The sequence below is a fragment of the Dunckerocampus dactyliophorus genome, chromosome 15, assembly GCF_027744805.1.
Source record: "Dunckerocampus dactyliophorus isolate RoL2022-P2 chromosome 15, RoL_Ddac_1.1, whole genome shotgun sequence".
NCBI lineage: Eukaryota > Metazoa > Chordata > Actinopteri > Syngnathiformes > Syngnathidae > Dunckerocampus > Dunckerocampus dactyliophorus.
Window position 1 is genome coordinate 19,307,386 of NC_072833.1, and position 27,906 is coordinate 19,335,291.

General features: G+C 39.8%; 1 protein-coding gene across 5 annotated transcripts in view; it reads left to right on the forward strand.

Moving 5' to 3' along the window:
• Positions 1-27,906, forward strand: part of LOC129168484 (protein phosphatase 3 catalytic subunit alpha) — a 90,586-nt gene that overhangs the window by 57,439 nt on the left and 5,241 nt on the right. Inside the window, exons 4-14 of one of the 5 annotated variants that reach the window (XR_008566266.1) lie at positions 357-468; positions 2,622-2,767; positions 3,938-4,077; positions 7,456-7,533; positions 10,021-10,115; positions 20,155-20,280; positions 20,363-20,434; positions 21,303-21,329; positions 21,680-21,764; positions 24,751-24,848; positions 25,090-26,201. Coding sequence is in view for 4 of the 5 variants with exons in the window: in XM_054753804.1 (XP_054609779.1) it covers positions 357-468; positions 2,622-2,767; positions 3,938-4,077; positions 7,456-7,533; positions 10,021-10,115; positions 20,155-20,280; positions 20,363-20,434; positions 21,303-21,329; positions 21,680-21,764; positions 24,751-24,848; positions 26,172-26,201 (1,009 nt within the window). In the remaining variant the exon portion in view is untranslated. The remainder of the gene's footprint in view (positions 1-356; positions 469-2,621; positions 2,768-3,937; positions 4,078-7,455; positions 7,534-10,020; positions 10,116-20,154; positions 20,281-20,362; positions 20,435-21,302; positions 21,330-21,679; positions 21,765-24,750; positions 24,849-25,089; positions 26,202-27,906) is intronic. The other 4 variants (XM_054753804.1, XM_054753806.1, XM_054753805.1 and 1 more) reach the window with 4 other exon arrangements.

The window sequence follows — 27,906 nt, forward strand, 5'->3', positions numbered from 1 at the left end:
GGACACATTTCAGACATGTTCACCTTTTGTTCCCTCAATACTACTCAAGCTGTACACTGACTACTCTAAAGTATATCACTTTTTATAGTATTGTTCCTTGAGAAGATATACTGTCATAAAAATGGTTGCTGAAATGTGAAGGCTACTGTATAAGTCTCCTGCTGTTGCATCATCTGCCACATTAGGCATTTATTAATAAAACATACAGTAATGGCTTCTCTGTAGGTTTGTCATCCTCTCCAGCTCGTTGTGTAACCACAAGCCACAAAATGTACTGCATGAATGTTTCATCATAAGCAGACGCCACTCTGTGAAACCATTACACTTTGTGTTTTATCCTCCTCCTTTGTCCGCAGTGTGTGCTGTACTTGTGGGCCTTAAAGATCCTCTACCCCAAAACACTGTTCTTGCTGCGTGGGAACCATGAATGTAGACATTTAACCGAGTATTTCACATTTAAGCAGGAATGTAAGTAGTCCCCTTTTCATCCTGTTCTTTATTATATGTACAGTCAAAGTGCCTCCTAGTATGGATTCAGTTGAGTCAAGCACAGTGAGTGGAAGCCCGGTTAGCGTACTCCCCGCTTAGCGCGTAATTTCCGCCAACATTTTTGCTTCGGTTTGCAGACCGTTTCCAGTTAGCGTACAATATGGTGTGGATCTTGTCCTGTTAATACACTGTGTGAGCGCAACTGTGGTCTTAATATATTTTTCTTACAAAACGTCCTTTTTAGCAACTTGCTAATACATGGAAACAGGTATCGGAAGTCAGCTCCATCGCCTGTCGACGATGTCGTCAGCGGTTGACTGCAGTTCTTTGCTAACTCAAACAGTTACGCCACAAGTGTCAAAAAGTTAACACAAAACGTGGTTTTAAAGTTTTACATGCATACAACAATTGTAAATGCATATACATGACGAATGAAAGGGATAAATGAACATTTAATGTTACTTTTACCTTCACCGAAGATGTGATGATGTACTGACAAAGACACAATGTGGCAGGGAGATGACCATGGACACCATCTTCGTGTTTTGCCATGTGGTATTTCTGAATTTAATAGTGTTTCGCACCTTCCTTATCAAAATGCTGGTACTTGCAACTTTGGCTTCATTTTGAGTTATTTTGCAGACAGATTCAAAAGAAAAGCAGAGACTTGAGGTGAGAAATACTATTGAACAGTCAAGTCATTGCTCAGGTCGAGTAAGTCACGAATTAAGTCATACAAAAACCAGATGAGCTACCCCGGTTTAACTGAATTAAAAATCAGTAATGACAATGATTTCAACATTAACAATAACTGATATCTTAACTGGATAAGCCCTGGATATCATCTTAACTGGATAAGATGACTATGGAAATACTTTTATAGGGCTTATGGTAAGTCAAAATAAAATGCTCACAATGCCATGTTTAAAAGAAAAAAATATTGTGTGCCCCTCAAAAAATATTGACTTAGACTATATTGACTTTTGAGACTGCTTTGCAATGTAAGGTAATGATTAAATAATAGCTTGATGTGTTTGTATTCAAATGAAACATTTACAACGTTGATGATTATTATTGTGCATGTGCACCCTTAACAAGGCCTACGCTTCATAGCAGAAAATAATTTAACTTCTTTAATTATTAATGAAGCAGCGTCTGCCAAGATTAAGCTCAACAACTGGGATGTAGTACCCTGCTGTCCGCTTGGTCATCATATCAAAAACAATCTTACTTCATATACCATCATGTTAATCTTATGCATAAGTTAAACCTAATGTTAGTTTGATAAGATATCAAATTGAGTTATTTTTAGTCGAGCAGCCTCCATGACTGCTGCTGCTGAGTGTTGACAGCTAGTCTCTGCAGCCTTATGTGTGCATCGCACTATAAAATCACGTGATGGTTCCAAATAAAACAGAATTTTTAACGTAATCAAGCTTTTTAAAAAAATATATTTAAATTAAAGAACTCAAGTCCTTTTGAGTCAACTCTCGAAAGTCTAAGTCAGTCTCGAGTCACGAAGACCCAGTCGCAAACAAGTCGAGTCGAGTCTATAGTGTTCGTCAAGCAGGTCTCAAATTGTCAATTTTGCGACTCGAGTCTGAGTCGATTCCCCCACCTCTACTATTGAATTAAAAAAAATAACTCATGGCAAAGCACGAAAGTTATGTTGCATCTTTGCCAACAACACATCTTCAATGACGGTGAAAGTACAGTAACCTTAAATGTCCCTTTTGTCCATCATTTATACTGTATGTATGTATATGCATTTTCTATTGTTTTCTGCATGTAAAACAATACTTGTAAAAATATATTTTAAAATGTCTTTTGTGTTAATATTTTTGGCTTTCTGGAACAGATTAGTTGGATTTACATTATTTCTTATGGGGAAAAATGTATTTGGTTACTTTTTGTTACTTTGGTTACTTACAATTAGAGTCGGACCTTCTGGAACAGATTAATGACGCTAACCAAGGTTCCACTGTATGTTTATTTGAATACATATATAACTTTTTCGTACATGGGAAAAGCATGAAAATTTGAGTAATTTAAAGTTTTTTGGGGGTGCTTCCAGTTGTTTGCCTTGGCATGCTTTTGCCTCTTAAACCCCCGCTTCCCTCTCTATATTCTAGGTAGAATTAAGTATTCAGAGAGAGTGTATGACGCATGTATGGACGCCTTCGACTGCCTTCCCTTGGCTGCACTAATGAACCAGCAGTTCTTGTGTGTACACGGAGGACTTTCCCCAGAAATCACAAACCTTGACGACATCAGGAAAGTATGTGCAAGATGTCAATGTTTATTTCATAAAGATAGTCTGTGTCTAGTCTTATAGCAGGCGGCCTCAAAGAACAGCAAGTGCTAGTAGAAATACTGTAGTATGATGCACAGCACACCATGGATCCTTACACTAATTAAAAAAGCTTGAAGACTTGGATGCAGCTCTAATTCAATCATTTCAAATTGATTCTTGGGCTCTAATCAGAGAGCATGCATAATAGAAAGTACTCTATTGAAGTGTCCATCATGCTAGCCATGCACTAATCTACCATTTTTTGTCTGAGAAAGACCTAGCCTTGGCTCAAAGCAGAACCCATTGCTGTTTTATGGCTTTAAAAGAGTGTCAGCTTTATTCATGCTGAATAATGAAGGCTGCCTTTGGCACGTCATCCATACCCCCTCCTTTCTGCCTTGAATAGGCAATAATCTGTAACAATTCAACCCCAAAAAATAACCGCTTCTTTAATCACGTTGCTGCAAAAAGACACTTCAAACCGTTGGCCCAGAGCTCCCTGTTTAGTCTTTACCAGAGCTTGTGAGCTAAATCGTTCTGGGCGCCACATTATCAGAGAGCTAAGGACTGTTTTTATTCCGAGAACGCTTGTTAATGATCTTCTACAAGACAGGAGCGCTCTGCTGTTTTTAAGGACCTACAGCAAAAACACCAGTCATAGATCTTCTATATTAGTGGTTCTCAACTAGTTTGGCTGCAGGACCCACTATCACCGCTGACTGGAGCGGCGAGGCACTGTCCTCTCTTTATGGCATGCTGTTCTCCAGCAGATATCTGCAGCTTTGTGTCGGACGAATGGCACGTTAAATCCTCAATTGCCTTCCCCTCCATGATAGCATAGCAAGCAAATAGCACAGACAAGAACGCGCAATGCATTCACATTTATGTTTCTATTTCTATTTCTATTTATTTTGCCCAGGCGTAGATCTGCAACCTACTGACAACAGCTCCACAACTCACTTTTGGGTCCTGACCCACCAGTTGAGAATCACTACTCTATGTAAAAAGAGCGCTTTGCTATTTTTAGGAATCTGATGCAATGTTAGTTGCTCCCAAGTTTTGACGTGAACATGTTAGCTAAATGTACTGGCTTCCTTCTTCATGAAGGATATGAATGTTAGTTCAGTCCGCTGACAAGAGTGTCTCCCTCCACAGCTAGACAGATTCAAAGAGCCTCCAGCGTACGGGCCTATGTGTGATCTGCTGTGGTCCGACCCCTTGGAGGACTTCGGCAATGAGAAGAGCCAGGAGCATTTCACACACAACACAGTGCGGGGCTGCTCCTACTTCTATAGGCAAGACATTGTTTTGTTATTATTGGTAGCTTTCATGAAACAGGCTGGCTGGTGGGGTACATTGTGGGTGTCTTTGTAGTTAAAAGTGCAAAAGTAGCTTTACCTCGAACCAGACAGCATATTTGAGCCAACATATAGTTGCCACACACACACACACACACACATACACACACACATAATAAAAGCAAAATGAAAAAAAAAACATTTATCTATCACCCTCGTGGCTCATAAATCACCCCTTGCTCCAAATAATCATCTCCCGTGTCTTCATATTCTTGATCTTCTATACTCGGCGGCACAGGAGAGCCGAGCACCCCTCCCGAGTGTGTTGGCAGGATTTATGTAGCCCACATTACCTTAAATTGAGCCGAGTAACTGAACAAACAGAGGAATTGCAAGAAGCAGGCCGCTCTGGCTGCCACAGAATGTAATGAGCTGGCACATAGCCACGAGGCGCAGCCCTCCCTCTTAATGCGTTCAGCAGTCCCCTCCGTTCATTACAGCCTGAGTGATGCTTCCTTGGCTGTGGCATGCCCATGGCCATCCAACAGAAATGCCTTTAGTCTCCAAGTATGCATTTTCTTCTACAGCAGCTACCTGATATTGCAGATAGCGTTAGAAGATCCCATTAGTCTGCTTTTATGATCAATGATAAGTGCAGTATCTCACATTTCATTTTCAAGCATTTTATTATATCCTCTCAAGGGACAATACTATAGAAAGTAAACCTGGATGTACTTAAAGGCTGAATTATGCTCTAGTGTAACAGTGCCGGTGTAGGCAACGCTGGCTGAAAAAAACACCTTGCGTCAATATCGACACGGACCGCAGAGCTATGATTTTTAAAATATATTATTTCCGTGTTTCCGTGAAAGGGCCCAAAAATCTGCCAAAACAAAAGAAGCAGTTGTGCAAATTGAGCAGCGTCTCAGTGAAGAAATATACAATATGCGATTATGAGCAGTTATATATCTATGATATAAATATGAGCTATTTTGGAGCAACTTTATTAATAAAAGTGACTGATGTTCCACATTGATTAGTTCCTGCTCCAACAATAACTTGGATGTCGTTGTAGGTGGTAGGTGCTCACTCTCAGGAAAACACGGTCCTTAGAGTTTTGGTAGACAATTGCAAGTCACGAGCTCGGCCATGGCCAAAGAGCTATAACAGGATCAAGACGCCACCAGAAGGGCCAGCGTAATGACAACGCTGAAGTATAATCAGCATTATCAAGAACAATTGCTTCCCCGGTGCTGGCAGCACTCATGCAGCCACAGACCATGCTTGACTGTGATCTTGCTACTCACCTGAGTTGCCAGCTGTGTGTTGACTCATTTTCAATGGTTAGTAAATCTATAATGCTGTACAAACTGCACACTGACTCCTCTAAAGTATATCCAAGTATACTGTCTATAGTATTGTCCCTTGACAAGATACACTAAAGGCTTAATAAAAAGGCTTTTGTCATATACTGCATGCAACCTCTTTACCTTATTAGAGCGGGACACTCCCATGTTTGTGTTGTACAAGCATTTCGCTTAACCTTCTGCCACGTGCTCCGCATTCTTCAGGAGTGTTGGTTTTATCAGTGTCCCCTTCTTCCTAATTGGCATCACACTGGCAGTCGGGATTTACAGGACAGTTTGGGCTCACTTTAAAGAAAGAGCCTCTCAGCACCACAGGCTTTAATAGCAATAACACTTCATGCTTGAAATTGCCAAGTGCAGGGTTCCTACTAAAGTATGGAAAAATATGGAATTTGATTTGATACATTTCCGGGTCTAGAAAAGTAAATGGAAACTCACTTACGGAATATTGTTCATGTTTCCAAGACTGTTTCCAATGTTGTGTTTTCTAAAAGATTAAATTATCCATCCATCCATCCATTTTCTATGCCGCTTCTCCTCATTAGGGTCGCAGGGGTATGCTGGAGCCTATCCCAGCTGACTTCGGGCGACAGGCGGGATACACCCTGGACTGGTCGGCAGCCAATCGCAGGGCACATATAGACAACCATTCACACTCACATTCATACCTATAGACAATTTAGAATCGTCAATTAACCTAACATGCATGTTTTTGGAATGTGGGAGGAAACCGTACCCGGGGAAAACCCACCCACGCACGCACGGGGAGAACATGCAGACTCCACACAGAAATGGCCAAGGGAGAATCGAACCCAGGTCTTCCCGATCTCCTGACTTTGTTGGCCAACATGCTAAACACTAGACCACCGTGCGGCCCAAGATTAAATTATGAATAACCCCCAAAAAAATACAAATGGATGGTTCTGGTTCTGTTTTTCTTAGGCACGTGCTAGGGCAGCTAAGATGTTTGTGTGAGAGCACACAGTGGGCGATGCAAATATTTGGGAAGATTAACAAGTTGAATGGCCAGCCCTCTGCTCTTATCCTCCTCCAACCATTTGTATGAGCTACATTACCTAGCTATAGTCGCCTGGAAATTATATGCTAATCCCATATAAAATTAATCCCAGAATTTATCTATGATACTAGGGCTGCAACTAACGATTATTTTGTTTGTCGATTAATCTGAATCTTGTTGTTTCGATTATTCGAGTAATCTGTTAGGCACTAGATGGACCAAACAGTTTGTGGTTTGGTCCACAACGTATCTGAAAAGAGGTCAAAATGTTGATGACTGTTTTCCAGAGTCAAAGCTGATATGTGTGAATATCTTGTTTTGCCTAAAACACAAAGATAATTGGTCTGCTTTCATGGATAACTAAGGAAATTAAAAAATATTCACATTTGAGAGGCTGAAATCAAGGGATATTTACATTTTTAAATCAAGCGGTTAATGAAATACCAAAATAGTTGTCATTTAATTGGATATTTGATTCATTGTTGCAGCTCTACTGATACACATCTATTTACTGAGTCTTGGAAAAAGTCGGTAAAAACAATGGAATTTTGAAATGTGAAATCCGTAGGTACCATGCAAATAACCCTTAAAATTCTGTTTTCAAATCAATATTCAACACTTGAAAATCATTGCGCTAAGAATATTCCACAATAAAATGCCATTTGAGGAGTTAAAAGTGAAGTTTTGGGTCTTTTTATTCTGACAATATCATTGTGAGCATAAAAAACACTCTAACACTGCCAGGCGATGTTTCCCCCCCAAACCCCCTCCCTTTTCAGAAAACTGTGACTCATGTGTCACACTTGACATTTAAGGTTCCATTTAAAATAAAATACACAATTTAAAATGTTCCCACTGGCTGTACTTTACAGGAATGTAGAATGTTAGAGCCTTTAGCATTTTTACCAGTCATGTCTCGCTTTTCTTGATATGGAAATAAACTGAATTCATTTCTTGTGTTTTTTTGTTGTTGTTTTTTTTATTCTGCAGCTACCCTGCCGTTTGCGACTTCCTACATCACAATAATTTATTATCTATCATCCGAGCCCATGAAGCGCAGGATGCCGGGTGAGTTGTGGACGTCTTTTGCTTGGTGATGTGAGACAAAAACAAAATGCAGCCAAGTGTCTAAAAGGAAGTATAATTTGATGGGAGTGATTCATGTAGATCATGTCAAAGTGATATGAATATCAAAGGGAAAACTATTCATTTTTCCTTCTTACAGTTATTGATGCATTTTTTTTTTATGATAGTCCCATATTATAGTATTTTTCACCAATTTTAAATACAGTGGAAGTATTTCAGCTGAAAGTTTACCCCCTTAAAAAGCTATGAATCCATGGTAGCTTCATTTTTGTAGAGAGCGACAGAATGTAAAAAAAACAAAAATCCAGAAAAAAAAAAAACATTAAATACAGTAAGTGGTTTGATCCCAAAGCAAAATGTGACTAAGTACTTGCTGGCAAGCACAGAAGTCTGTCGTTTCTTGTACAGTAATCCCTTGTTTATCGCGGTTAATTGGTTCCAGACCCGACGGTGATAAGTGAATTTTGGCAAATTAGAATTCTGTTTTTTTAATAAATGCAATGTTTTTGTAGTTACAGCTTAGAAAACCTGTTTACAACCTCCTAAATAACTTATTTAACATTATCAGAGCCCTCTAGACATGAACTAGCACCTATAGTCACCTTTACACTTGTAATATTAGGGGTTTATTCTCGTAAATTTGTGACCGATTTCTCATTTGATTACAACTTTATCTTCATATTTTGACTTTATTCTCAGAAAATTCCAGCTGTTCTTTCTGCTGTTTGTTTCAACTTTCATCTTGTAAATTTTCTTCTCGTAACTATGACTTTATTTCCATAAAATTTTTACTTTATTCTTGTAATATTAATAGGTTCTTCCCAGCCTTCTCATAAAATTGTGACTTTTTTTCCTCATTAGAATAATTTTTACTCTTAATATTTTGACATTATTTTTCTAAAAGTTTAGCTTTTTTCAGTTTCTTCAGTTTTTCATAGAATTTTACAAAGATTTCAGCTTTCTTGTAAATTTTCTTCTTGTAATATTATAATTATTTTATTCCCATAACATTTTGACTTTATTCCTGTAATATTATAACTTTTTCCCCAACCTAATATTCCAAACATTACAACTTAATTCTTTGTTTTGTTTTTCATAATATTATAGTCTTTAATATGTCAACTTTATGTTACTGTAATTATGTTATGTTTCTTTTTTTAAATATTTGTACTTTATTTTTGTAAAAGTAATGCTGATTTTTTTTTTCATTTTTGCTGTTGATTTTTTTTTTTTTTTGTAAGTTGTTTGTTAAATTACATTTTTAGAATATGATGTGGGCCAGACCAATAAAAAAACAGCTGCAAGCAGCACATTGGACACCCCTGCATTAACACCTACTAGAAGCACACCGTTTCGTGTGTCTGTAGGAGTGGGACAGGAGGACACACATGTTAGCCACACTAGCGTAGCTATGTGAGCTACACTACAGTCACATTTTAACAGCAACTTGCTAGGTTAGCATATTCACTGAAGAAAACCTAAATGATCAAACATAAAGGTCCCACGTCTGTAGTTGACTGACTTGACAGAGTTCCAGGATTTCTTTTAAGATGTGTAGGAAGCCTTCATTTGGGCGTATACGAAGGCTCATCAAACTAGGGGCGGGTCAAAGGTGTTATGTCCATGGGAAGGTTTTTCCTTTCTGAAAGCCACAAAAAGCCACAACTTGAAAAGTAAGCGTTTTGAGTGCCTCTTTTCTCAAAACAAGTGAAAGAGGTGATAATGGGCAGGCTCTTGGAATTCCTATTACTTTTAGAACATCACTAAATAGTCTCCTTTGCATAATTGGGGACATGTCAGATAAAAAAAAAATTGCAAAACAAAAACGTGTTATTCATTTATTGTATTATCTGTTCTTTATCTGAAACGTAATTTACGATGTAATATTTCTGTGAAGTCCAAGGCAAGGTAATTCTTTGTCGTTTCTTGCAAATCTGGCCCTTTTTGGCATTTATTTAAAATGCAAATTTGCCGTTGTGGCTCATCCTACGCTGCACCTGGCTTGTCTCGGCTTGGCAGGGGTCTACTCTCTGCAAGCGCTCTTGTTTACCGCTGCACTCCCACAGCATGGTCACATGGGACACCTGGCCACATGAGGCTGCAGCCCCCGAGCGGCACACAGCCACTATTCTACACTTTCAAAATTCTGCATTAAAAGCAAAAAATAGTTTGAAAAAGTTGCTGAATGGGTGCTTTGTGGCGCATAAATCATAGAAAGAATAGAGAGCAACAAGCTCAGTAAGCACAGTTAGAAGTCTGTCATACGATATACTTGCGAGGGCAATATGGGGATTTACTCTCATGGGATGTCATCATGATTCCCCCCCACCCCAAACACACTGACACATCACCTTACTAGACAAACACTGTGGTAAGAACAGGAGACCATACTAATCATATCCCCAGGGATGAAGCAAACAGTCACATTGAACAACACTCATCTGGTCGTTTATTTGTCTTCCCTCCCAGATATCGCATGTACAGAAAGAGTCAGACCACTGGCTTCCCGTCCCTTATCACCATTTTCTCCGCACCCAACTACCTTGATGTCTACAACAACAAAGGTAAGCTATTAGGCGCCACACGCTCACTTTGAATCCATCCTTTGGTTCCGCAAACAAGCTCATTCGGCCCAAACGTGCGGTATGTTGTGTTTACACTGCAATAACATCAGTACCCCGAGTCAGCACTTTTCCCACCCTCCCAGCAGATACACAGTATCTGCTGTATTGGGGGTGCAAATGCGGACAGACCACAGGAAATGAAATACACCAGGGAGAGTGTTTTTTTTGTTTTTTTTGCAGTATGCGTCCCCTTCTTTGTCCCATTCGCAGGTGTAGTTATATGATAAGAGATTAGTTGCCTACCACATTTGGACATTTTGCCGTTATAGCCTGCTTGAATGGAGTGTGGCAGTGGAAACCCCACTTTGTAATCACCATTACCCTCCTCAAGACGACAGGAGTGGAACAATCTCACGCTGCATGTTTTTCATTCAAGTTAGACCAGTGCTATCCAAACTGCGGCCCCATGGGCCATTTGCGTCAGCGGCTGTTTTTTTTTTTTTATCATAAAACTAGAGTTTAACAGAAAAACTTAAACAACAAAAACAACAGCAGCAAAAATTTCAGCCGGAATATGAGAAACTAACAAACAAAGAATTTGTAATTTTTGGAAAATTTGGTTAGGGCAATAGTTATAATACAGTATATGGAAAATAAAAAAAACAAAACAAAAGCAAAAGAGAATTTAAACATTTGTAAAATATATATTTTTTAAAGCAACAGCATAAATGGGAAAAAAAACAGCAGAAATTTTACGAGAATAAATTCAGAATATTATGAGGAAAATAATGTAATTTTAGTTACGTAGTTACTTAGCTTAATTGAAATATTAAAGAAAAAAGATGTAATAAATATTATGAGAAACAAACGAAACAAAGAATAAAGTTGGATTTTTTTGTAAAATTAGGTTAGGAAAAAAGTTCTAATATTACAACAACAAAGTGAGAATACAGTAGACGCCCCTACAACGTAAATAATCCATTCCAAGAACGTTTACGTTTTAGGGTTTTTACGTTATACGAAGTGTAAAATACATGTAAATAGCCTAACCTGTTCCAAGATCTTCCCAAACTCACCCCTTTGGCCCTTCAAAATATTCAAAGTCCACCAAATATGGTGGGAAAATATAAGAAAACGTTAGCATAAACAAAGTAGAGTAACATTCCAATATAAAATAAGTTAATAAATAAGATTACTGTAAATGAATAAAACTGAAAAACAAAAACAATCAACTAGTGTAAGGGCGACTACGATGAGGAAGGGAGGTTGAAGAGAGAAGCCTGTCTCTCAAACAAACTCACGTATGCGCTGTATAAGTCAGCCGATGAGATGAGAGCGTAGGCGGATAATCAGCCAATGAGATGAGAGCGTAGGCGGTGCCCCGATAAACAGCAAATGAGAGCGTGAAGCGTCAGAAGGCGTCACTAAGTGTACTCTGTTAGTCATGGAAAATGTTTCCCTCTCTCTGTCGCGCGAGCTATTCAAATCGAATTTCTGAACTTGCACCGACTTGACGCTTTACGTTATATGGAATTTCTTACGTCATTCGATGCAAAAACTTTACATAAATTCTTTAAGTTCAGTGGAATTTACATAAAAGGAGGTTTACGTTATGCGAGGTACTACTGTATTATGGGAATAAAGTCATAATTACGAAAAAAGATTACAAGCGGAATCTCGCAATTTTAAGAGAATAAACTTGCCATTTAAAAAAAAAAAAGACATTTTAGCAGCATTGGACCTACATTGCAAAGCTGAAATGCATTTTTTTCTTGAAATAAATATTGCGTCTTTGAATGTCTACATAGGTTGATTTACAAAGTAAAGTTGTGTCCTTGAATTTAAAATGTGGAAAAAGTTTGGACACCCCTGATTTAGACAATACAATGGAATCTCTGTTTTCAAACCCCCCATTTTCATATGATTTGGTTTTGGCCCAAAGAATTTTGCCTCATTTCTCATACAATGTCGGTTATCGTACAGTATTGAGCGTAGCAAACTGTTGGATCCTATCCTTTTGGCATGTTGAATCTTGTGGTATTAATAAAGATGTGGACGGACTACTCCTAGCTTTGTTTGTTTATTCAACCATCTTGGATCACATGCTCAACACTAAATACCGCGATACTTATTTTATACAACACTACTAAAAAGTAGACTATGCTCAAGACGAGCGCTCAAAGTTGTTGAGAAATATAACAATATGGGATCTTTTAAAGTGATTTCCTCAGAATACCTTAGCTCCATGGGCTCACAGTCACATGTAATTCCGACTAGACCAGCGAGCCAATCCAGTCCTATCAGTCCTGTTGATACCCCTCTGATCAGTCATGTGGGTGGGGTCCACTGGTTGAATCAAAGCTTCAGTAATGAATAGTCCTGCTTTTCGTGTCTCACCGGGACCCTGCGAGCGTAGTCGCTGATTGATGGGCAATCCGGTGTGGACATAAATCTTCCAGGGGGAGGGTGGAGGCATGCTAGCTTCCATCAATCCAGCACTAGCAGTCTGATAGACCAATGAGACTTATAGACCAATGACACTTTTCCACAAGGGGTGGGATGGAGTGCATTCACTGTCAATAAAAGGAGGAGGCAGCAGGGGAAAACTTGGGGAAAAAAGCGAAATAATTCTAAAGCACAAGCAGTTAGGCTTTACGGTGCCGCCCAGTCCTTTTGCTTTGCCTTTCTGCACACAAGCCAGTTCCCGCAGGAGCTGTTAGGCATAGACCCAGCTGTCCATCACTGCTCTGACCCCTGCACCCGCCCCCATTTACATCCTCTAACATGAGCTGTCAGGGAAGCAGCAGCAGTGATTTTGCACTTTTTAGTCTTGGAGTAGTGACTGCTGTGGAATAGAGAGGGTTGGTGTGTGTGGAGGTGGGGGACTTGGCAATATTGCTTGTGGTTTCAAATTAATGGAATGTTTTCTGCTGCATGGTTATTGACTGCACCCGAAAGCCAGCAAGCCTTTATGGTTTTGCTGCTTGGCCATAATAAAAGCGAAATAACACACAGGTTTCCGGTGCTGAGGGCGATCATTTCTTTTTTTTTTCTCTCTGCTGATCAGTGGGTTTAGATTAACTCATTAAGAGTTTACATAAGGAAAAAATGTATTCTTCCTCTTATGTTTTAGGAAGACGGAAATCTTGCATTAGGTAACTTTCTGCCGCATTATCATTGCGTGATAGGTACGTTCAAACGAGGGCGAATCAATGTTTCAATGGGCTGGCGGCCGCTGGAAATGAGAGCAGGAAAGATGGAGGCTAGGGCGGTGATGATACCAACACAGTAGGGGGGATTCATCTCAGCCTCGGGACAGAACAGTATTCCCTGCTACAGATGCCCACCCATCTGTTATAACTCCAACCATTAGCCCTTCTGTTTCCTGTGGCCATGCTTGGATGAGTAACAGTGTGTTGGGTGAATGGCATTTGTAGCGTCCCCTTTGGGTCAAAATGCTTTGGAAAACATACTGGCATCCATCTAATACACGTTTAAGTTTTATAATCATTAGGCAAATGGTGGCTCAGACATTGACTTAAGGACAGTTAGTAGCTAAGATGTTTTGCTTGATGACGAACATGTTTTTAAAGCAGGGGTGCCTTGCGAGGGCCGTACTGAAAAATGAAAGCATGCGGGGGGGCCCTTGATATTTTGATATTTTGCAATTTATAAACCCACCCATCTAGATATGCTAACAGGTTCTACATATTTAAAGAAAAACTCAGCTGTGTCTTATAGGTGGCAAAGCATATTATTATTATGGGCTTTTTCTCCGTTTTTCCATTTTTGCTATAGTTGCTCTTTGATTTTAGAAATATTTCAACTTTCTTCTCGTACTTTTTTTTTCTCTGAACATTGTGACTTTATTACCATATTAGTAATATTCAAATTTTTTCACAACTTGATTTTCCTAAAATGTTTACTTTATTCTTTGTGTTGTTTATAAAAGTACGACTTTAAAATGTGTTTAATATTTCAACTATATGCTTTTCTCATAGTATTATGACTTTATGCTCATAAAACAACTTTGTTTCTCGTAATATTATGACTTCATATGAATATTTTTGTAAAATTACTGCTCTTTTTTCCATTTTTAATTCTAGTTTTCATTTCATTAGTTAGTCCTTTTAAAGATGCGTACCAAATGTCATGCCAGTTTGGCTAAACACCCTAAAGTTACTGTGGGTGTTTTGTTGAACTGTGAGACATTTCAAGTTCATTCAACTTATGGGCGTCATTCTTTGGGGTTTAATGAAAATAACAGCACAGGCAACACAAAGGAGTGCATGTTTTGCCAGATTTTCAGCTTTTTGTCTGCAGCGGTTCAGAAGTAGAAGGATGAGCTTACACACAACCTGCTGTGTTGCCTGTGCTCTTATTTTTCTGTACTTCACCATAACTTTTGGTTGTTTAGCCGAATCACCACAAACTTTGGTACACTCCTTTAGGAGACTGACAAGCACATATGTGTAAAATTGGAGCAAGATCGGTTGAAAAACATAGCCGCCATCAAGAAAAATGTCAGCGGGACTTAGCAACTAATTGTCTATAAGTGAGTGAGCATTCGTCTAATGATGATCAAACTTTCAGTATATACTAGGAAAGAAAAAAATGCATATACTAGGGTTGTCTTGTTACACTCATCTCACAAGACGAGACGATGCAGGATACTGGGTTCACAAGAACAAGATGAGACAATATTTTAACATTACTTTTAAGAAAACTACAATGATATAAGATGGGACTGGACAAACAGACTTTTTTAAATTTAGCTGAGTCGCAAAACAATGCAGGTACATTTTGAAATGGTTTATAACTTTGATTGCATAACCCAAGCATGATGCTTTTCACCGTTTTTCCACAAATTGAAACTAAAACTTATAAGTTAAAATAATGATGGCGGCCATTGCGACTGCGAATCATTTCTGTTGATGTGTAATTATGTAAAGACACATGTAAAATAGACTGCGGATTGCAGTACAGAAGATTATTTTTATGTTCACGCTAAAAGAACTACAGTTCCCATGATGCTTAGAGTGCTGAACCAGGAAGTAGTGAGTAAGTCCGAAGCAGCCCGAAATAGATGCTAGTATCACGTTTTGATATACTAAGTCATATACAGTGATTGTGTTTTATGCCTTAACATTTGATCAAATTTACGTAAGTTTGATCAAATGTAGAAATTACTAGATCCAATTTTTGCTTGGGCATTACACCACCACAGTTGTTAAACTCCGATGAAAAAAAGTATCCGCCGAGTGATGAGTGACGCTTGGAACACCAAGGTAGGTTGGCCTTGCGAGGTATGTAGTGTGCATAGAGCACTTAAGGCGCGGTTCCAATCCTGCCTGCACTTCCATATTACGTGTTTCAGTCATAGTAGCGATGTCATAGTTCAGTCTGATTGGCTTCTGGTTTCTCTGCTCTTGCGAGAAAGCTTTTCTCTAAACGAGAATTATCGTCACGCTTTAATCTCGCAAGATCTCGTCACACGAGATCTCGTCACACCCCTAGTATTACTTTTATGCTAGCATGTCTTCCAAAGCATTTTTGATCACAACGTAATTTACAGTAAAAACTTTACGTGAGTCACATGGCTGTATGCCTAAAAGTGTTGGGCCATTACACTAACAGGAAGTGAAAATGAAGGGTATGCCTTGAATTTGATGTCTTCAGCACTAACTTTCCAAAAGGATCTTGGTGATCAGGAGGTGTGTCCACATACTTTTATCCACCTACTGCAGATAAATCTCCCATTCAGAGACAACAACAAAAAGTAAACCTGTGCAACCGGATCCAGAAGGCCTCCTCATGCCACCTGCAAGTCAGACCAGGATGTTGGGAATCTCCCCTGATCTCAAAGCAGCAGTATTAAGAGAGTGGCCGTTACCAGGGAAACAGGCTGGAGGCACTCCTGTATGAATAATTAATGAGTAGGCGTTGTCTCTTGCTGTTGCCTTGGCAGCAATCTTGGCCTCAGCTTCCCCCCCTTTGTTGTCTTCAGTGGTGTCGGCTCAGCAGAGGCACCTAGTGGCTGTCATGCAGCATTGACTTTAGTGTGCAGCTACAGGCCTTCCGACTGAGAATTGGTTTTTACAGCATCCAAAATAAGCAGTGTTTGTTTTGTGCAGCGAAGGTTGTCGAGTGTTTCTGTTCCTTTAAAGGGAATCCCATCTGAAGGAGTGCTGACCTCCAACCACCTTCCCCCACCCAACCCCTCTCTTTCTCTATGGCTGCATTCAATCAAGTGCCTTGACGATGTTAATGCAGTATGTAATGTTTATGCAATGACTGCCCACGCGTGCAGTTACTTTCATGCTTGCAGCCGCACACACGTACAGTAAATATCCCACAGCCTCATCTCAGTCTAATGTGTAATGTGCAAGTGAAACAAAGCTGGCACAGTTTTGCTTGTGTTTGTGTCATCATTATACAGCTATGAAAGTTTTCCTCAGTTTTCTCAAATCCAGTAGGATATTTGAGTGTTATGTTTGGCTCGTGTTCAGTGTAGGTGTGGACAATACAGCAAATTCTGGTATCGATCCGATACCAAGTAAAAACAGCGCCAGTGTTACTGATACGGTACTTTTTGTTTGACCTTTTTTTTCGCGATCATTGAATGATCTTTTAGTTTGTATAATCATGATCAACCACAGGACAAAGATTTTACATATGTTTGTCAGCAAACTTCTTTGTGAACAATGTAACAATAAGCAATGTGAGACAGTGTGACAAGATAATAAAACCATTCCCGTATTCCCTCTTAATACCTACAATCAGTGTTGCAAAATAAATTTTCCCCCAAAGCCTTCCTGTGTCCATTTTTGTTTAACAATTAATAAATGTAAATATATAATATTCCATATCAATGTAACAATATGAACAACACAACACCGAGATATTTGTGAAAATAAATAGATGAGAACTGAGAAATATCAATCACACTGGTATCGATCCTATATTGATTCAGCCCTTGGCATCGATATTATCGATACTTGGATGGATCCGCCCACCCCTAGTTCAATGATTATGGCCACACACACAAAGGATGAGTGTTTTGACCCCATTTTGTGTCACGAGTGAGGTTACAGCCTTCTGTGAGTTGCTATTCCCGACACGGAGAGGGTGGAGGGGTGGATGGTGGGACAGGAAAATCCCCCACGGTGATCCAGCGGCGGTGTCCGTTTACGCCCCGACCTGGGCCTGTTCGTCTGGCAGCGTGGATATATTTATGCTTGGCATCTCTCCTATGCTCCTCAGCAGCATCTTAATCACGGCGGAGGTCACATTTCTCTCTATTTGGACATGATGGAGAATGAACAAGTGCTATTTATGACAGAAAGTTGTGAGTGAAATACTAGTTTATCGTCTCCCTGTTTTTGTTTTTTTAAATATGCATATTAAATCTATAACACTGTCAAGACCTCCACTGTGAACCACACCTACGGACAGCTTCTACATGATTTATAAAGTGCTTGAATAATTAAAATTTAACCATGCAGACATACATACAATGGTATGCTCCAATTAACAGCTCTATTCTGTTAACCGCCGAGTCTCCTGTAGGTGGTCTACAAAAACAAATAACCACAAGGTCCTGTAATTAGCGCCAGGTCCAAAAATAACTTACTGATGTAGTTGATTATGTATCATGTGTGGTCAGCATCCAGTAGCATTATCTACCTCTGCGCGCGCTTTAAAATGTTGCACTCAGCTGACGGTGTGAAAGGCATGCGTGTTGCACTTGCCGCACTGTTGTTTGCAATGAACTCAACGCTGTTAATGCTGGATGAGCAGTTTGCCCCTTATCGGCATTACAACATCAGTTCTGTTGCTGTTGTGTTGTGTACTATACTTGTTAATATACTTGTTGCTGTATGTCTTTGTCTCTAAAATGTTTTTTTCCAACCAAAAAATATAAGAACACTACCATACAGTATGTTACCAATAGTGATTTAAGGGAACAGATTGCAAAAGAGAGGCGATCAACAATTTGTTGGTAGGCTATATGTTCAGTGATAGCTAACAGTAGTAGCTGAATTTATCGCTATTGTTAGCTGGCAAAAAAAACTAAAAAGAAGAGGTATGTTTACCTTTTACACTTTTTCTTGCACTCCAACTCATTATTAAAGTCAAAAAAATAAGTTGATATGTATAGGGGTGTCCTGAGATGACGATATTTCTCGTTCAGAGAAAAGCTGTCTGGCAAGAACAGGGAAGCCAGAAGTCATTCAGACTGTGAACTATGGCACTATTACTGTGAATGATAATACACGTAATAGGGAAGTGGCAGTGCGCAAGGCAGGATTGGAATCACACATTAAGTGCTTTACGCACACTTTAAACTTTGCAATCCAACCTACTTCAGTGTTCCCAGCATCAGCGAGTGACTTGTGACCGTTTTTTTTCCATTGGAGGTGAACAGCTGCCGCAGTGTTAATGTCCAAACAGAAGCTGTAGTAGTTCTACATTTGATCAAAGTTACTTAAGATTTGTCAGATCAAAACACGTAGATGTTTAGACTTGTCTGCACCCTTAATCACCGAGCCGTTGTATTTACGCTTGTTACATTTGTCTGAGCACCAACTTTACAAGCAAGTTAATTTACTAATACTCCAAGTTAGTAGCAGAAATGCAAGTCAGGCAAATCAGTGACAATGTTTTGGAAGATATCCGCATTGACAATTTAGCGACATGGTCGTTATATTTACCGAATTGAGATGCGCATTAAAAGTGAAAGACAGGAAGTGCTTCTTGCATCATGTATTTATTTGATCATTAAACACAAGCGGTTAACAAAGGTGAAGTATCCGCCGAGCAGGCGGGCGGGAGTGGAGCTCGGCCTCCAATTGTGCAGAATTATTGCCGTGCAATACCGATCTGTAAGCTGCATAAAGCCTTCCACAATGCAACCCAGCCGCTGACCAACGACAGAGCCAAGGAGGCAGAGCTTGGACACGTTCCTGTGTTGCCTGGTAGGACCTCGCCTTCCTGGCAAAACAGGCATGGGTGTCCATCTGTAGAATGTGGCTCATTGCAGAAATAAAATAAACCAAACCAAGCAAAAGTGAGAAAATAAAGCAAAACGGCATAATCTAACAAGTTATAGATTATCTAATAAGTCTAAAAAGTTAAAATGTTGATATTAATAAATGATGAGAAAAAAAATGATTTGTCTTTAAATATATGTATTACATAGTTGTTTTTTTTTTGTTTTTTTTTACTGTTATACAGTCAATATCACTGTTCTGGACAGCCCTTACACAAATAGACAAAGACAAGTAGATAAGACAAAAGCACTAAGCTGGCATTGTTCAACCACAAGCTGCAGGTAGTATGCTGTATGTAGTCAAGTCCCCACTGAAGGCCCAGTTACCAAATGCACCGCCAGTCACTGATAACTATCAACATAAATGATTAGCAGTAGCAACTACAACTGCCATCATTATTTTAACTTTTTAGTTTTTGTTTAAATTTGTGAAAAAAAGTTCAACAGTTAAAAGCGTCACGCTGAGATCATGCGTGCAAAGTTATAAAACATTTCCAAATTTACCTGCATTGTTTTATGACTCAGTTAAATAAAAAAAAGTCTGTTTTGTCCAGTCTTACATTTTTCATTGTAGTTTTCTTAAAACCAATGTTAAAATCTTGTCTCTTGTGAACCCAATATCGTGTGTCGTATCGTCTTGTGAGCCGAGTGTGTCGTGACACCCCTAATTATATATGATCAATTTGACTTATTGTTTGCCATTTTTGTTTTTAAATATGCAAGAAAAAAAACAGAAGCACAATATCAGCACAATATCATTATTTTGGATTTTCTGTAATTTACATAAGATGAGAATTATACATACTAGAAAAAGAATACTTCAAATACATCATTATTAAGTGCTCCAAATGAAACGGAAATTCAAGCCCATGATGAGCTTATGTGAACTTCAGACCGCTGCTGTATGTGTCAGCTGGTGCATTACTGTATTTTTTGTTTATTAATAATCAAAGCTACAATCATTCCTTTTTGTGTTTTCCTCATCAGCGGCGGTACTGAAATACGAGAACAACGTGATGAACATCCGGCAGTTCAACTGCTCGCCTCATCCCTACTGGCTGCCCAACTTCATGGATGTTTTTACCTGGTCGCTACCCTTCGTTGGCGAGAAGGGTCGGCTATCTTTTATCAATGATTGAACTTTTTTGGAAGGCTTTGTTGTTATATTTCTTTTTCTTCTTCTTTTACCGTGCAGTGACCGAGATGCTTGTCAATGTTTTGAGCATCTGCTCCAACGACGAGTTGACGACCGACGAGGAACTGGACGGTAAGCAGGGCTTGCTGCAGTCGCGCCCTCTGTCAACCGGAGGGCGACAAACTGCAGCTTTCACGTCACTAAAGTCAAATTTTGTTCTGCAATATACGTAAAATGACCGAAAATATGAATGTGTGATGTGATTACTATGAGTAATAATGATTATTATGATCATTTTTGTCAGAAACTTTGTGTTATCCTGTCTTCTTAGCCAGATCACTCTTGGAAAAGACATTTTTAATCTCAATGAGGTTTACCTGGTAAAATAAAGGATATAATACTAATAATGATAATGCATTTTATTTATGAAGCGCTATTCTAGGCACTCAATACACTGTGTGTATCTTAATGTACTAGAGTCGTCAGTTTAATCCCATGTTCAAAATGAGGATTTCCTCTGCCAGCTCCGCCCCCTTATTGCCAAACAGGAAGTCACCTCAGCAGTGCTTCTCCTTTTCTCCCCATATTTTTTTTACTTTTACTTTATCATCCCCTCCTCAACTTCTTTCACTCACACTTTCACGCATTTCCTGATCGTTTTGTTTTGGTTTCCATGGTTGTCACCTTGTTTAAAATCACAACCTTCTATGTTTTAATTTCATGTACTGTATGCTGTTTCTTCCATATAATATTTTCCTTTCTCTCATGCTGTGGCGTTTTATTTCTTCATCTAATTTCTCTTCTATGTTTTTACAGAGTTTTTGTGTTCAAGGCTTTTTGTCTTTTGTGCTTGTCTTTTGCTTCCTATCTCGCCACCTTTCTGCTTTTTTTTGCCGCCACCGCCACCACCACCATCATCGCCTCTTTCGCTGCAGCCATCCACTGACCTCTCTGTCCCCTTTTTCTTGTCTTCCTCATCTGTGGGGTGTTTCATGAGAAGGACAGCTAATATATCCCCTCAAAAAAGGTACAAACACGAGCCGTGCCCCCGCTTTGTGCAGCAGGTTTGGTCAGGCCAACTAACCTGTTAGGATATGACTGAGGCTCCTTAGTGTGTTTAGTGACCTGTTTTGACAGCTTTATGTTCAAGTGTTTGCCTATTAAGTGGAACCATAACCCTGGGAAAACACCTTTAAATTAAGAATTTGTTGTTTGTGGACAACAGAGGATATTTATAATGTAAGACTGGTGGCATGTATGCAACGTTGCTGTGACGTGTGGCTCGTTTCATACCTCTTACCATCCAAACTCCCAAACAGTTAGATCATTCCTGTGCTTAAGGCAACAGGTGACCATTTGCAACCTTTGACCCTGCAGGTGCCACGGCTTCTGCTCGCAAGGAAGTGATCCGCAACAAGATCCGCGCCATCGGAAAAATGGCCCGGGTATTCTCTGTGCTCAGGTAACTTACACCAGCATGTCTAAGCCCCTAAATTTACATGGCAGTGAATATTTAGAGGTCACGTATTATTCAACAGTTTTAAGTACCATAATAGTGTATTGGAAGTGTGTTGTCAAAGATCTAACCTTGATGCTGGAATTTCAAATGCCCTACTGGTAACACATTTAACTGTTATGCTAATGAGATGTGTTTGTCTACGCCTGACTTTGATAGCGTGTGTCTCACTTTTGTGCACTTTATCCACTTTTTATGTATCAAGTCATCCCTCGCTACTTTGCGGTTTAAGCATTGCTCCTTCACTCTATCGCATTTTTTCAAAAGTAAGTTAATTAATACATTATCGCTGTTTTGTGGTTAACTATGGCTTACTATTAGTCAAAAACATCTCCTCCCATTCTGTGTGGAAGTGGTACGTTTTTGGCTTTTGGCTACTTTGACCTTCTTCCTCACTCCAAATCAAACCCATTCTTAAGTTTAGGATAAATAAATTGGAGGCTAACTAGTTAGCTTGGATGTTACTATGGTTACGGTGGCGGCGGCGGCGGCCATCTCTTGTGTCCCTTCAGAGATGCCGTAGCCTATGTGTAAGAGTTGCGTAATGTGGTGTAAGCAAAGAATAATAGGAGTGTAAGGTTGACTATAGGGGTGTTATTTCATGTCTCACAGGGCTTTAATGGTAAAAACCTTATTTAGAAGGTTATAAACAGGTTTTCTATGCTCTAACTACTAGGGATGTCCGATACATATTAAAATGTGATATCATTAGACATCGGTGTCTGATTTTTTTCCCGATAATGAAAACCGATATGTAAAAAAAATGCTGTATAGATGGACATTTTAATGTTCACATGGTCAGGATTACACCACAGTTTGTTCACATACAGTGCAAGCCCACCTCCTTTGCACTTTCCACAGGCTCTTGTGTTCCAGGCCACTCTGACTGGACTGAAGTCGGCTAGCTCCTCACGTTAGCCTCTGGGATGCTACCTGTTAGCCATTAAATTTTAAGGTCTTGATGTTCTTGTCAGTTTTTCAAGCTTGCTTGGTAGTTAATTCACGTTTCCTATGATAATAGAAGGTACCGAAGGCTTGAATCTCCGCTTCCTCGCAAGCCGCTTGACTTTCATCTTAGGTCCGGCGTGGCCAGCTCGATATCAATGGGTAAACAGGGAATCACACTGATGCCGGGCGTTGCTCTCATGGCAAGTAAAAATGTGCTTGAATAAACAAACAGAGCTGCTTGAAAGGCAGCCACTTGTGGCGGCGGTGTTCATTCCATGACATAGATAGATAGATAGATAGATAGATAGATAGATAGATAGATAGATAGATACTTTATTACTGTCCAAGATAAATTCATATTTTCAGCAGCTCTGCAAAAATGTGGTCCCTTATTTGCCGGCGGGCAAAAGATGACCTTATCAAACCACCTCTCAAGCGTGTAAACAAACGTGGGTGGCTAATAGCAAACTAGCTTGCTCCTTCCATCCATTTTCTACGTATGCCGCCTATCCTCAGTAGGAATGTGACAATTCCTGGAAGTAAAATCTGACGCTGTGTGTGCGCACTCGATTAGGAGAGTCCATGCTAACGTCCATGAAAATGTTGCTTTTTCATATGATATCGGGTGTGTCTACATTCGTATAGATGTTTGTTAGGTAGATTACGTTTCCTCTTCAATTTCGCGTCGGATTTACACTGTTGGACCACCTCTAGTCATAAGACGGCTGCAAATGTTAAGTCCAACTTTAAGCCTTTCAAACTCATGAAACTGAGTTTCAGGACAAGATAAAACGTATGTAGGATATAAATTCACTTTAATATCCATCTCCAGATTAAATTTCATTACAACTTGACTGTGCAAAATGTGTTAATTTTGGCCCAGAATTACTGTGTACGGTGCAAATTTGTGTGCATGCGTGCTGCTGCACAATGGTGTAGCTCCGTGGTGGCCAGGCGTGACTGTGGCTACCCCACTGGCCATCTAGACATTTCAGATATCAACTTATTGCCACCCCTATGTGAGAAATGGTCTCACCTTGATTTTCTTCCCTGGACTATTTGAGGATAAATGTAAATGTAAATGGCTACTCTAAAACAAATGTCACAGCCTAAGGCTAATGGCAAGTATTTCTCAGATGTTTTACAATGTTGTTTACAGCCATGTTGAGAAGCTAATTGCTGGTGCTGTATCCATTAGCTTCACAACCACAGGAGATATGTCATGTTACACATATCGGTATCGGTATCCGCATAGAAAATTGACAGTTGGACAATATGGGCATATCGGTTATCGGCAAAAAAGCAGATATCAGAAATCCCTACTAACTACTCCGAAAATATTCCATGTATTACTATTTAATTCTACTTTGCGGAAATACACTTACTGCGGTCGGGTCTGGAACCAATTAACCACGATAAACGAGGGAGGACTGTACGCTGTAACTCTGCACTTGTCTAACGTAAATAGATACCATATATTACATACAACAACATAACATTAGCTGTGTGAATTACAGTGCTAACATTACAGTCGCATTTTAACAGCAACATCATGATAGGTTAGCAAAACAAAATGATCAAACTTGCACCTGCTGACTCCCTGCCCAATAGTTGTCAGAGCTCCAGACTTTATTTTAAGATGTGTAGTGAAGCCTATATTTCTTCATAGTAGGGGCTGTGTACTGGGGGTGCGCTCATCTATGTGGAGGCGGTCAGAGGCGGTATCATGTCCATGAGGAAGGAGTTTTTTCATCTTCAAAGCCAGAGCTTCTCTCAGAAGTGGAGGAAACGAGAGAGATTGTATATTTTTCTCACGTTTGCCTCTCGTAAACAAGCTGTAGGTACACATATTACTGTTAGAACATCATTAACTTTTGCATAATAGAAGACCTTTAAGGTGTCGTGTCACCGCAATAAGTATTCTCCACCTATTGTTTTGCTTTTTAACTCATACATACTGTATATATGTTTATTTGTACCCCAGAGAGGAGAGTGAGAGCGTGCTGACGCTGAAGGGTCTCACCCCGACGGGCATGCTACCAAGCGGCGTGCTGTCCGGCGGCAAAGAGAAGCTGCAGAACGGTAAGCCTGCATGTTGGACACCACAATCTGTCCTTGCGAATTAGATGGCCCCTGGGGAGACACATTTGCAAGATGCTACAAAAGCTAGAATAACTCCCTCGTAATGTAGATGTTATATGGTAGTTATGTATGGTAGTTGCAACATGTCCCCATTTCCTTGTCTGTTCCACTGGTTGGCTTTTCAAATATGATTATTACTTTTTACTTTCTTACTATCTCTTTCTTTCTCTTCTCTCCCTAGAAACTGCAGGTATATTCAGTTGTGCAAGTATTCCCGCTTTTTTCCCCACTCGTTTTGTGAGACCAGTTTAGTTTAGTCCCGCTCACCCTCTCATGTTCAATATTCCAAACACAAAGGCTTTGAGATTGACCAGTTTTAGTTGGACAAATTTAGTAAAACAGGCCGAGTAGTTTGGATGTCAGCAATAAGTTAACATGTGACCGTGTCTGGTGTAAGTGGATAGATTGTCATAGACAGCCAGTAGTAAATGAAAGGGGGAGTAACTGCCTTTTTTTCACAAATAAGATAAGGAATCAGGGCAACTTTACTCCTTCCAACCTCCCACAAGGTAAAGGTCAACAAAATGAGATGAGGTTAATAAATAAAAATGGAATATGTTAAGTAGGCAATCACTTGATTTTTGCAGGTATAAGTGGGTCCCATTGAATTACAGTCCAAAAAATCCAAAACTTCTTGGACTTATTTTGCATTCTCTTGAAACCTCCTTTATTGTTTTGTGTAGAAGTACAGCTGTCTGCCTCCATGATTGGATTATTTTTCTAATGATAAAACCATTTAGGATTTAGAATATTGATTCATTTTAGCAAGAAAACCTGGACAAGAACGTTGGAAACGAGCAAGGTTCTCTGATTCCTGTGGTAACACGGGAAGAATTACATGACCTCCCTCCTTCAGGCAGACGCCGGCGTGCTGCTCCGCTGTCATTGTTGACGTCATCACCCTCATCAATCCGTTTGTGTCCTTGTGTGATTGTCCGATAATTGACTCTGTTGTTTGTTTAGCATTGGAGACAAACGGTAAGTTGAAGGTCCATGCACTTTTGATATGTCCTTTGAAAAAACGTCTCTCACGTCCGCTCATCTTCATCTCTGCTTCACAAGAGTACTTTGACTGGACTCCCACATGTCTTGTCCCAGACGTTGTCCCTCTGTCTCCTGTCTTCCTCCTCCTTTTGCTATATAACACAAAGTGGACATGAGTGTTGTCGCCATTGGCTTGTTGTTATTGGTGGGACACAAAAATGACCTCCTCTTTGCTCACCTTTCTCATTCGTTTTGCAACCCCCCTCTTCTTCTCTTCAGCTACTATTGAAGCTATTGAGGCTGATGAAGGTAAATAAATGAATAAATAAACAGGTCTGGCGGCCCTCTTCTGTTGCCCACCATCCCCTCCCCCATGGCGGCAACGGACAGGGGGCTGTGCTGGGTTTCCATCCATCTTGCTGGTGCTTGAGTAGCGTGTGTTGGGTGTCTGGGCTAAAAGCATATGTAGTTCTTAGCTGTGAGAGAGATCTACTGTAGGAAGCCCTGTGGTGTGTTTGGAAGGGGAAACACTTCATAGCATAGACTTTGTCAGAAATCAGGGGTGTCCAAAGTCCACCCCGGAGGCCATTTGTGGCCCGCAGCGCTTTTTTTTTTTTATTGGCCCGCAGCATATCATACAATTAAAATTATAAGGAGGTGTAGGGCCAAACAGAACATTTTTTAAAAGTGGTCCAAATCTGTGAAAAATATCAGCAGCAAGCTAAAATGGCCGACTACCTGTATGTCTTACAGTATAGATCAGGACCATTCAACTAGCGTCAAATTCAGTTCAGAACTTGCCCCTTTCAAGCACTTTTGACACATACCTTAGAGGACCTTTGCCTTGCATTTTCATCCTTAAAACAGCAGAGTGCTGCTGTCACATACAGTAGATGTCAAAATTGCTTAGCATAGCTTAAATCTCCTGTCACATGCTGTAGAGCAGTGATTCCCAACCAGGGGTATGCGTGCCACTTGGGGGGCAAATTGCAGGGGGTATGTGGAAACATTTAATTTTCAGGATAATAAGAAAATATTCTCAGTCATTTCATATGAAGCCACAAAATAAAATGGAACATGTATGCTCAACTAGTTTCCCCAAATCATAAAAGTTGTGTTACCTTCTATCCATCCATCCATCCGTTTTCTACTCCACTTATCCTCACTAGAGTCGCGGGGGGATGCTGGAGTCTCTACTGCTGTAGAGGATTTTAACTAGTGTTTTTGCAGTCGGTGGGGATGTCCATTGACGTGTGGTGAGGTTCATGGCTGGTGAGGCACTGACTCTTATGGAGGTTTTTTATGTTAATACAGGTTGCTCATAAAAAGGATAACAAAATAAAAAAAGTTCCCTTTTGTTTAAAAAACATTTATTTTCAAATACTTCTTAGTCCCATTTACTTATTTGTTATTTTTTATTAACTGGAAACCATTTGTATTCTTACCTTCTATCTGTATATGAAAGCACATGCAGCCTTTTCTCTCTCCGAAAACTTCTAGTACTTTGTTGCAAACGTCTGATTACCTCCTGGTGAGCTCGGGTATATAGTCCTTCATCTTGGTAGTCAAATTCATTCATTGATTCAGCAGAGCATAAAAATATCTGGAATGCATTTGACTTTATACTAGCTCCTGCTGCTGCTGTCAAAAAAAAAAGCCAAAAGTCCTCTATGGAAGAACGGCAGTGACAAGCACCTTCCAGCTCACGCATGCCTGACCCCTTCAGGACGCAGCGGTACTGCAAGTGCCTCCCATATGACATTTCTATGTATTTTATTGTCCGATTAGCAAGAATAATGACGTCACACTTACATGAAAGACATTACACAGGCTGTAGAAAGTCATGGTGTATAATAAATGTTTTTGCAACATTATATTACTGGAGCCATGCTGACAGACAGAAACTGACCAACACAAAGTGGCAGGTGCCATGATCCAACTCAAGTGTGCGGTGTGACAGTAGGCAGGCACGCTCACAACAGCCTCACCCGATCAGTGAATGTTTAAATTCAGC